General features: G+C 40.5%; 2 protein-coding genes across 3 annotated transcripts; one reads left to right on the top strand and one right to left on the bottom strand.

Moving 5' to 3' along the window:
* The first annotated feature begins 270 nt into the window (after positions 1-270).
* On the top strand, positions 271-4,576 carry LOC141766285 (retinol dehydrogenase 13-like). Its single transcript, XM_074632986.1, has 7 exons — positions 271-505; positions 1,564-1,704; positions 1,790-1,981; positions 2,060-2,221; positions 2,354-2,470; positions 2,562-2,766; positions 4,368-4,576. The coding sequence occupies exons 1-7, from the start codon at positions 433-435 to the stop codon at positions 4,462-4,464; spliced, it is 987 nt and encodes a 328-aa protein (XP_074489087.1). The 5' UTR covers positions 271-432; the 3' UTR covers positions 4,465-4,576.
* An 822-nt stretch (positions 4,577-5,398) lies between these two features.
* Positions 5,399-9,077, bottom strand: ankrd34c (ankyrin repeat domain 34C). Of its 2 annotated transcripts, none has more exons than XM_074632983.1 (2): positions 8,954-9,077; positions 5,399-7,690 (listed from the first exon to the last, which is right to left on the bottom strand). In XM_074632983.1, exons 1-2 carry the CDS (start codon positions 9,057-9,059, stop codon positions 6,051-6,053), a joined length of 1,746 nt encoding a protein of 581 aa, XP_074489084.1. In that variant the 5' UTR covers positions 9,060-9,077; the 3' UTR covers positions 5,399-6,050. The 2 variants fall into 2 exon arrangements, with proteins under 2 accessions (XP_074489084.1, XP_074489085.1); XM_074632984.1 differs by lacking the exon at positions 8,954-9,077 and adding an exon at positions 8,621-8,920.
* Between the last annotated feature and the right edge of the window lie 1,340 nt (positions 9,078-10,417).

Raw genomic sequence — 10,417 nt, 5'->3', positions numbered from 1 at the left:
TTATTGCATTTTTTTTAATTTTGTTTATTATTTTACTTCCCTTTTTAATTTATTTTAATTTTTAACTGTTGTTTTTCATTTGTATTATTTATATTCATTTGTATTATTATTATTTCTTTTTTTGGTGTCTGAGGCACAGAGCAAAAAGACTAAAGCTTTCGTGAAAATATAAGTTAGAAGATACTTAATATTAAGAACCAATAGGATTCTTCCATAGGATGCCGGTAGGCGGGACTTCCTGGAGGAAGGTTGTGTGTTATGTAGCTGTTTTCAGGGCATTTCTTCTTGTTGGTTTGCGGTCATTTTTGTAGCTCAAAGCGAAAGAAAGGGACCGTGTTAAACAGAAATACATTGGGGAGGCACTGATCTGACTTTAAACAGGAAAAGGTTTAATTCACTAGTATATAAACAGTCTGGAGGATTGGCAGGACAATGCAGACCTTCACAGCCATAAGATCATTTGTTTTCCACTATCCTAAAACTATTGCTGTGGTCACAGCAACAGGTAATTATTTTCTGGAAGAAATAACAACTTGCTTTTATAGTCTAGTGCTAACAAGTGTAACAAGCTCATATTGTCAAAATATTCTTCATTTAAAATTCAAACCAAGTGTTTTTAGACATAATGTGACATGTACATATTTTGCTTTGCTCTTCTGTAATTACTGCATTTACTAGCCCACAATGTGGGCTTTCATTATAGTTATACAAATGAGTGATTTGGTTAAAGCCTTGATTGTTGTCTATATGGTCACATGATGTAAAGTATGATTTTCATAGAGGGATGGATGGATAGACAGAGATTTGACAAAAATCAAGGTACATACATAAGTGTATCAGTGAATAATAATAATAAAATAATAACATCAGTGCGATTGTTTTACGTTTTGTTAATGTATCTTTGGGAATTTTCAAATTTAACAAATCTAAAAATCAATAAATACATTTTTAAAAAAAAATACACGACTGCAGTCCTGACATACAATTAAATAGTCAAGGACAAAAACACAATAAAGCGAACGTTTTCCTTGTGGTCCTCTTAAGAAATTGATCTTCAAGACAAACAAAACACATGCAAACCAAACAGCCAAAACTGAATTATACTAACAGGCAAAACTAAGTTATTAGAGCACACAAAACAGACGCTCTTCAGAGTTTTTGTAAAAATATTTTACAAAGATGTGCTTCAAGAATGGAAGAAATTTATTCTTTAATCTATGAAATGTCAAAAAATATTGAAAAGATTTCCCGGAGAGATTTCCCAATTGGCGTCTTCAAATAGCTTGTTTTTATAAACCCTTTTTACAGTGTTAAAAAGCAGAACATTAATTTGTTTGAAAGGCTGGAACCAACTTCAGTCATTTTTTTCAAGCAAATATTTGGCATTTTTGCTTGAAAAATGACTGAAATGATAACAAAATAGTTGCCGGTAGTTTGGATTTAAAACCTTTTGACATTTGAGGATATTTTGGTGCTACATTTAAAGGCTGCAGTGCTGTGAACAGGTTTCTCAGTTATCTATGAAAGGCGGAGAGGTATTTAACTGTGTGGACTTTGTTACAGGAGTGGGACTTCTTGGTGTGAAGAAATGGATTGCAGGTGGAGTGTGTCGCAGCAAAGCCTCGTTGGATGGAAAGACCGTCCTGATCACCGGAGGCAACACTGGGATTGGCAAAGAGACCGCTGTTGACCTGGCTGGAAGGGGTTAGTGATGTATCCTGGTTTCGTATTCTAGTCTTTAAATATCTAATTTCATTTGAAATGTACAAGATTTGCTGCTGTGTTTCAGGCGCGAGAGTCATTCTGGCCTGCAGAGACATGGACAGAGCCAATAAAGCTGCAGAAGAGGTGAGGAGGAGGACCGGAAATTACAACATTATTGTCAAGAAGTTGGACTTGGCGTCTCTACAGTCGGTGCGACAACTAGCCAAAGACATCCTGGCGAGCGAAGAGAGGCTGGATGTTCTCATCAATAATGCAGGTAAATGTACAGATCACCTCTGACCCCTGATTGCTGTGATATATCCAACAGCTTTGAGACTTTTATTATTACTTTTAGGTATTATGAGCTGTCCAAAATGGCAGACTGAAGATGGCTTTGAAATGCAGTTTGGTGTAAACCACCTGGGCCATTTCCTTTTGACAAACTGTCTGTTGGATCTCCTGAAGAAATCGTCTCCGAGCCGCGTCGTCAACGTCTCCAGTTTAGCTCATGAAAGAGGTGCAGTTAATTTATCTTTTTCTGTTTCACTTCAAGAGATGTAGATTTTTATTCTCTCTCAGGAATGTCGTCTTTTTAGTGTGTCATTTAATATTTAATACCACGTCTGTGAATACTGCTTTCACTCAACAGGTCAAATCTATTTTGATGACATACATCAGGAGAAAGATTACCGCCCTTGGAAAAGCTATTTCCAAAGTAAACTAGCTAATGTCCTGTTTACAAAGGAGCTGGCTAACAGGCTGCAAGGTATTTCAACCTTTTATAGCTCACACCTATGCAGCGTTTAATAAACTGAATAAAGTGGATACATGATGTCCTATGTCTTGTTATTTTGCAGGTAGCGGAGTAACGACATACAGCCTTCACCCTGGAATAATCCGGACGGAGCTCAGCCGTCACTTCTGGTCCAAAATACCCCTGTGGAAGAGTGTTGTATACACACCACTCAGTTTCCTCATCAAGTCTCCTACAGAAGGGGCTCAGACCACCATCTACTGCGCTGTGGAGGAAAGCCTGCAGGATAAGAGTGGACTCTATTACAGGTCAGTCATTGTAACTCTGTAGACGGTAGCTTCATTATTAGAGGTGAGACAGCCACTATCAAAATATATTAGTATATCGAGATTCTTGGGAGCCCCAGAGCAAAAATTAGTGAACTGTTAACCTCCATTGCTGACAGTGTGATCGCAAACAATTGTCTATTCGTCCAGCAGACTCGGAGTAACATTAGTATTCATTTTGGTTTCACATTCATGGCCACCTGATGAATGTTTTTTTTTCTCTCCACTGACTCCTGACAGAAATATCTGTCTTTTAAGCTGCTAAATGCGCTACAATGTTCATCAGCTCGTCGCTGACTTGTCATTTGTTGCTGGCCAGGTAGCATACAGCGTGCTTATCAGAGCTTTTTTTTGCAGAAGACAGCTGCCTGCTGCAGGTGGAAACTAAGTTGATGAAAGCATAGCTGCAGGCAAGAAAGCCAAAAAGATTTATCTAAAATAAATTAATAGGCTTCCTAGAGCTGAGAGGGACTGCAGAGACACCTACAAGTGACCCCTTTCACATTACACATACAGCACAGTAGTCATTTGATATTCATATTGTTGTATAAAAAAATATGATCGGCACAACTTTAAAACTAGATTTTTAGCACTGGGATCTTTTTCGAGAGTGGGTGTCAAAATCAGGTTATAAAACAGGGCTCAACCATAGACCATAGTTTTTTGCCATCTCCATCTTAGTTATTTGCAACCAGAAGTGACACAAGAGGGTGGAGCTAAGTACAACTGAATGCTGAATAAGACATTTTTAGGCGACCAAAATGTTAAAATTAACTTTCATGAACTGAAAACACACTGTGAAAGGGTTAAAGTTCTACGACGAAAACACAGACAACTCCCAGACCGCCGTGGTAGCAACCTGTCAATTACAAGGTAGCCACGCCCTAAAGCATCCCCTGCTTTATCATCTATTTGACTCTAAATGGGACCATAATTTACTAAATGAACATCATGCTGTATTGAAGAAGACTTGAAACTAGCAATTGAGACCATAAACTCATGTTTACAATGTTTACTGAGGTAATAAATCAAGTGAGAAGTAGGCTCATTTTCTCAGAGTCAGACTTCTTTTTGCAACCAGAGGAGTCACCCCCTGCTGGCTATGTGAAGGAATGCAAGTTTAAGGCACTTCTGCATTGGCTTCACTTTTCAGAGTTGGACTCAACTAAAGGCCCTTATCAGGTCAATGGATATTGTGCTTTAGCAGTGCATATTCCCAAACAAAATATCAATTAATTAAATTACCACAAATCAATGGCCACTCAGTGAATCTGGAGCTTTTGAGGCCAATAAAAACAAAATATTAATTTATTCCTATTGGGTGGAAAATCACTTTGCTTGCAGTCAATGCAGTGGTATATTTTCCTCTTAATAGACAGGAAGATATGTCAATATGTTGCTCATCACAGAATCATCTGATATATCATCAGTATCTTGGATTAAATATTCAGTACCCGTGTATTGTAAGTTACTTTGTGATTCCCATTCTTATCCTGAATCTGAACTTGTTCTCTGGACTAAATGAGCACTGTAGTAACGTATCGAGTCACATGTTTAAGACTAAATTCTTGCACTGATTGCAGCGACTGCGCCCCTAAAACGGCGGCCCCTCAGGGTCTGGATGACGAAGCTGCCAAGAAGCTGTGGGATCTGAGTGCCTCTCTGGTCGGTCTGACATAATCACAGTGACATGGATGCCGATCATCATCACCCTCGTAGCACCAAACGGACTGCCAGGTGGCCTGAGGAAGGACTGGTGCTCTTTCTAATGAGCATCTGTGTAGTGTTGGATTTATTATGTACAAAAGTGCTTACAATGACCTGAAATAACCTGATTGTTGGATTTGTTGTGCATGAAGTGTTTGCGAGGACAGGGAGGATGCACGTTCTGTTCTTTTTGCAAGGTCAAAGAGAGAAAGGAGTCAGAAGGAGATAACAAAAAAGAAGATATGCAGCAAAAACATCACGTGCCATAATCTCATGAATATTACTATTGTGTAAACCATGAATAGGCTGGATCAGGGATAGCTCGGGGTTCAGACTTCGCGAACTGACCCATGCATTGTATGTTGTCAGGGACACGTTGATTGGATCCAGATATCTGTAAACTCTTTTATTTTACTTATGCAACATTGATTGTTCGGAATAAATTGAATCATTATGCTTTAACTCATCTGTTTGGAAATTCTCTTTGTCACACAAGATTAACCAACACGTAACTGGGCCTTGACCTCTTGGAGGTAGAAGGCCAGTTCCTTCAGTAGCTACTATCAGCTGAGCTCCTACTTAATGTGACAAATGAGTAAACAGAGTGATAGACATTTATTCAGAATATACAACAAACTACTTGCAAAAATACTATGGATATCTTAAACAGAAGCAATGCTTCACAGGTAAGTTACATGGAAGCTGTATGATCTTTAGTTTTGATTGCCATTAGCGTGAAATGACATTTTAACTGACAAGTTTCACCAATGTCATTCTATGTTAATTGATTTCATCACATAAGAATAACGTGTGCTTTGAAGGTTTTTGTAACACTGTTAATAGCAAGTTTTTTTCCTCCTGGGCAATAAAGTGCTGTTAACATAGCCCATCGTTTTACCTGTTTTTTTTTTAAGGCATATTTTTCATTCATTCACATCACGTGTATTCTTCATTTTGTTCCATGTGAGACCAACAATATTGAAATATAACACATTTTGGTTACATTATCATGAATTAAAAATGCTCCTAATACATTAAATGTATCTGTCCACTCTTTTTTTTTTTTTTTTTTTTTAGGTTTCTTTATCTTGAAGGCACTTTGTACAAATTTGCTACAAACAGTCAAATTTCATCTTACTCAAAGCTACATCTCAGACAAGTGCATCACATTTTTTCTTTTCAAAAGAAAGCCCATTAATGGTTCTAATTACATATGCACAATGTGCACCCGAGTGGCCCGCTGGCTACAAATGGACCCTGTATGTTCCCTACGAGTTACATTATCATGTAAGAGAGCTAGATCAGAGGAAAAGTACCGTGTCTTGGCATTTACATTCAAAACTGTAATACATATACAGCAGATGTTGTGATGTCAAAATATAATAATCCTTAAGGTTGGGTGTAACACAGGGAGGAAGTCTATCTATATTGCTCAGTTTCAATATATATATATTTTTATAAATTATACATTATTCAACATCTAGATGGCTGCGAGTCTACACAGCTGAACCTATGGATGTACTTCCTGACAATATGTGCTGCATAAACACCATCACTAACTAATGAGCCAGCTCTTCAAAATCAGAAAGCTGTTTCATCTGCTCCACTTGCATAGAGTGCCTTCTCACAAGTTTCTTCTTGGACTTGAGGCCGCCTCTCTTTGGTGTGTTTGGTGCTACCGGAGCTATGGATCTAATACCTGTGGCCAGAGGTGAGGAGGGCTTGCTACTAGCCCCGATGTCAGGGATGGGAGGGTTGGGGTTGATGTTGAGAGCGGGCAGGTGGCCGGGCCTGGTGTGGGAGATGTGGTCCAGCAGCAGGGTACCCGAGCCTCTCCTTTCCAGGAGGCCAGGTGCACGCCTGCGTGCTGCGCTGGGAGAGGACGGGCAGGCGTTGCCGTCTAGAGATTCTCTGGAGCTGGTCAGCATCGCTAATGGAGACGTGTTGAGTTTCCTTCGCTCCACAGGGACCTTAGGAGAGTCTAACATGGCAGAGCCTGAGTAGAGCTGCGAGTCTGAGTCATAGTGATCGTTCCCCAGATGTCTCCTATGCATTGTGTCTCTCAGACTGGCGATTCCACTGCTGCAGCTGCTGTTCTCCTGCTCTGTGGGCACCGTACTGCGCCGTGCCAACGGCTGGTGCTGGCCCAGAGATCTCTCATATGACGCTTTGGATGTTGGAGGAACTGATAGCGAGGTTGTCATTTTGCAGGGTTGTTCGCCCACCAGTGGGAATAAGCTGTCCTTCCCGTCCACGCTGCTCTGTCGAGATAACGCTGACCTCTTACTCAGAGAGAGTCCGTTCACCCCTGCGACGACATCCTCGGCAGAGCTGGCTTTCTTACTCTCCTCATGGGCGGCGGCTGCGGCCAGGACCGAGGGAGCGATCAGCCCCCAAGGCTCCGACTGCAGCCTCTTCAGCTGGGGCAAGCGTGCACGTTTGGGGTTTGCGGGCCGCCGCGTCGGAGACGTGGGCCCGTTGGCGAGCTTTGCAGCCGAACTGGAGGTTTTCAGCTTGGTCTGGAAACTGAAGACTGTGTTTTGTTGCTCTTGCTCAGGCGTGGGAGATGCAGTGACGTTGATATCAGACGGAGAGGTGCAGTACGCTTGGGAGGACACCTCGTTCAGCTCTGGTGACGGCGGCACATTTAAGTACTGTTTGGTGGTTTTAGTGCCAGACGGTGACTTGTCTGTGGTGATTATAATGACCTCCTTTCCTTTAGCTTTGCATGCATCCAAGAGCAGCTTCAGCGTCTCCTTATCGTCTGCGTTGATGGCGTAGACCAAGGCCGAGGCCCCGCTCCTGTCCTCCAGACTGGGATCGGCTCCGTTGCTCAACAGGTGATCCACCACCTCGTGGCCGGCCTTGTGGATGCAGGCGTGCATGAGAGCTGTCCTACCGGCTTTGTCTTGTATGTTGGGGTCCGCCTGGTTGTCCAGCAAGTATTTCACCAGCTTGGACTTGCTCACACTCTGCTGGTCGGTGTGCATGGACATGCAGGCCACCATGAGAGGCGTCTCTCCACGCTCATTGCTCTCGTTGATGTATGCACCTCCATCCAACAGGAGCCTGGTGAGTCTCAAGCGTTTGAGCCATACCGCCTTCAAGAGCGAGTTCCCATCAGTCCGCAGCTCCAGGATATCCGCCATCTCCCAGCCAATCACAGATCTTCTCGGTATTGAACTTACAGCTAGCAGCCCTTTGAACAAAATCATTGGAAGTTAGTTCAGCTCACATTGCAAAATCTTTACAATTTAACACTCACATTGTTTTTTCTTTTTTTTACTAAATCACCACCAGCAGGTGGCAGTCTGTCACAACTTAAAGGTTATAAATATAACTTACTGTTACAGATTTCTGATATAGGAAATATATTATTTATATAATAATTCAGATGAAGATAATGTGTTAAAAAAATGTAGTTTTCCAAAGTGGAAATGGATCTAAAATCATGTCCATGCAGGAGACACCATGGCACCTGTTAGATTCATAAACAAATACTGATGGATGATCATGATATATTGAAATGTAAAGTTGATCTCGTTATATCTGTCAAGACAGCAGCTTGCTTGTGCGTCTTTATCCATCACATGTATGGAAGCAACGACGAACAACGACGAATAAAAGCGTCCATCAACATATAAGTGCGCAAAAAAACATCAGCCTTGTTCATCTTTAAAAAGAAAAAGAAAAAGAAATGTCTTAAAAGATTCTACATAAACGAGATTTTTTTTAATATCTAAAATCAAAATAGTGACAACACAATGTGCTTAGACAGTCGACATATATAAATATGGGCACCCCCGTGATGCGTAAGAGTCGCTGTCCATGGTTCTCATCTTGGAGAACTTGGCGACAGAAACGCGCTCCATTACAACAAATGACTGGGTTGGTCTGTTTTCTCCATTAAAACCTGCATTTGACATTGTCTTTATTATGTAATATTAATACACATTATATATATATATATATATAACATTATACATATATGTTAAGCATAATCCATTTTTACCAGCCTCATCTAAGATGGATAAAGACATAAAGTTGAATTAATTAACCTTCGTTTTTTGATCATTTTGTATAGTTTAATAATTTCGCAGAGCAACTTAATGTCTGCTATTTCTCTTACCTGGTCAGAGGAGAGGTTTTCCATTGCTCAAAGTATAGCCCGGTGCTTTGTCATGCAATAGGGAAGAAATTTGGGTATAAAATGAATGATTCAAAAGAGGAAAGTTTGTTGCAGTTCTTCGCAATATCTCCTATTTTATTTTCAGCCTCGACTGTTTCCCATCGACGCGTCCTAGTTTAGGTGACAGGGATACCTCTCTGGCACCATCGCACATGAGCTGTGTGGCTTTTTGTTATGGAGGCTCACTACATCAGTCCAATGGGGAGTATTCTTTTCACTGCGCACTCAAGGATCACAACCTGGAGATGCTTGCTGGGGTTATAAATAACTTACTTTTCTTGCTTGTTGAATGAAACGTGTATTCTCTTGACGTCAGAGTAGTCGACCAAAATAAATTGCGTCTGATGAAAAAAAAAAAAACCTCTGTCCTGATCTTCATGTCTGCAGCACACACACACAAACCAGCTCCCAAGCAAGCACATGTAAAATGTTCTGTTTTTTATTTGGATCATTTCAAAAAAGGATAAATGAACACACATATGATGGAAATGAGGGGAATAACAATTTAGCTGCCTTTAATCCCCTTTATAAAAATGTGTGAATCCATGCCTTGGTATAGTAAGCCTGTGCTATAAATAAGATTTAATCTGTCTGCGGTGTGTGGAGCATCAGTGCCAGTTGTTAGAATAAAAGACCGTCTTCCTATCTGCCATGTAATAAAGGGGCACAGAAAAAGACAATTCAGCTGTTAAAATATGACAAAGGAATCTGCTCTGGATCACCATCACCATCACACTGCTTCTTCTTCTTCTTCTTGCAGGAAATGCCAACATGGGCTTCCTAAGACATTCAAATCAGGAGATCCTATTTTATAAGCAGTGATTCATCCATAACATAACATAACATAATTAATAACTCGAGGTTATTTATGCAAATATCCAACCAAGTGCGTCTGATTGGCTTTTTTCGCTGCTCAATACATGAAGAGATAGAGCAAAAGATATTTCACACCTATATATAAATATATATATATATATATATATATATATATATATATATTTACTGCACAATTAAAGAGGCCAAAACTTGTAGCAGCCATCACAGCTATACAGCCTAATAGGGACATTTCTATTTTTAGGTTGCTATGAGACAGCACAGAAGCAGTTTCTAATGAGAACAGTGATGTTCTCAGCCCTGCAAGGAAGGAACAGGTAAATCAGACACATAACATTCCACCGAGGACCGCCAGGCTTTTGTGGCATTTACTCACATACTTTTCTGATGGTGGTGGTGGTGGTGTTTTTTTTTTCTCACTTGCACAAGAATGCAGCCACCACCACCACCACGTTCAATCATTAGTCCTCTGACCCCTGCTCTTTCCCTCTGAGACCGGGACTAATCACTTTATGACCCATCCAAACACTTGACGTCTCAGGACTCCAGTCGTCAATGCCGGCAGTGATTTCTCACCTGTGATTGCCTTCTCGGGCCCCCGGGGACATGTTGTTTACGAGGCACATGGAGAAGGTGGTCTTATAAAAACAGCACATACAGTTGTCAAAAGAATGTGTCCATCCCATTCAAGAGACATTGTAATGTGCAAAAATCTGGTTTTGATTTGGTCAAATATCTTTATTTATATAAAAGACTTCTCTGACATATTGTTTTTATATCTTGAAGAGAGCAGATCGTATATTTAAGTATCAAACATCCTGAAGGAACTGTGACATGTGCTTAAAAATTCATAGTTTTTATTCTAAGAACTGGTTGTCTCAATGCTTTTGACCATAGAAAACC

This window comes from Sebastes fasciatus, chromosome 4 (assembly GCF_043250625.1).
Source record: "Sebastes fasciatus isolate fSebFas1 chromosome 4, fSebFas1.pri, whole genome shotgun sequence".
In the NCBI taxonomy this organism is placed as follows: Eukaryota; Metazoa; Chordata; class Actinopteri; order Perciformes; family Sebastidae; genus Sebastes; species Sebastes fasciatus.
The sequence above is the reverse complement of the archived record's forward strand: the minus strand, read 5'-3'. Positions and strand labels throughout refer to the sequence as shown.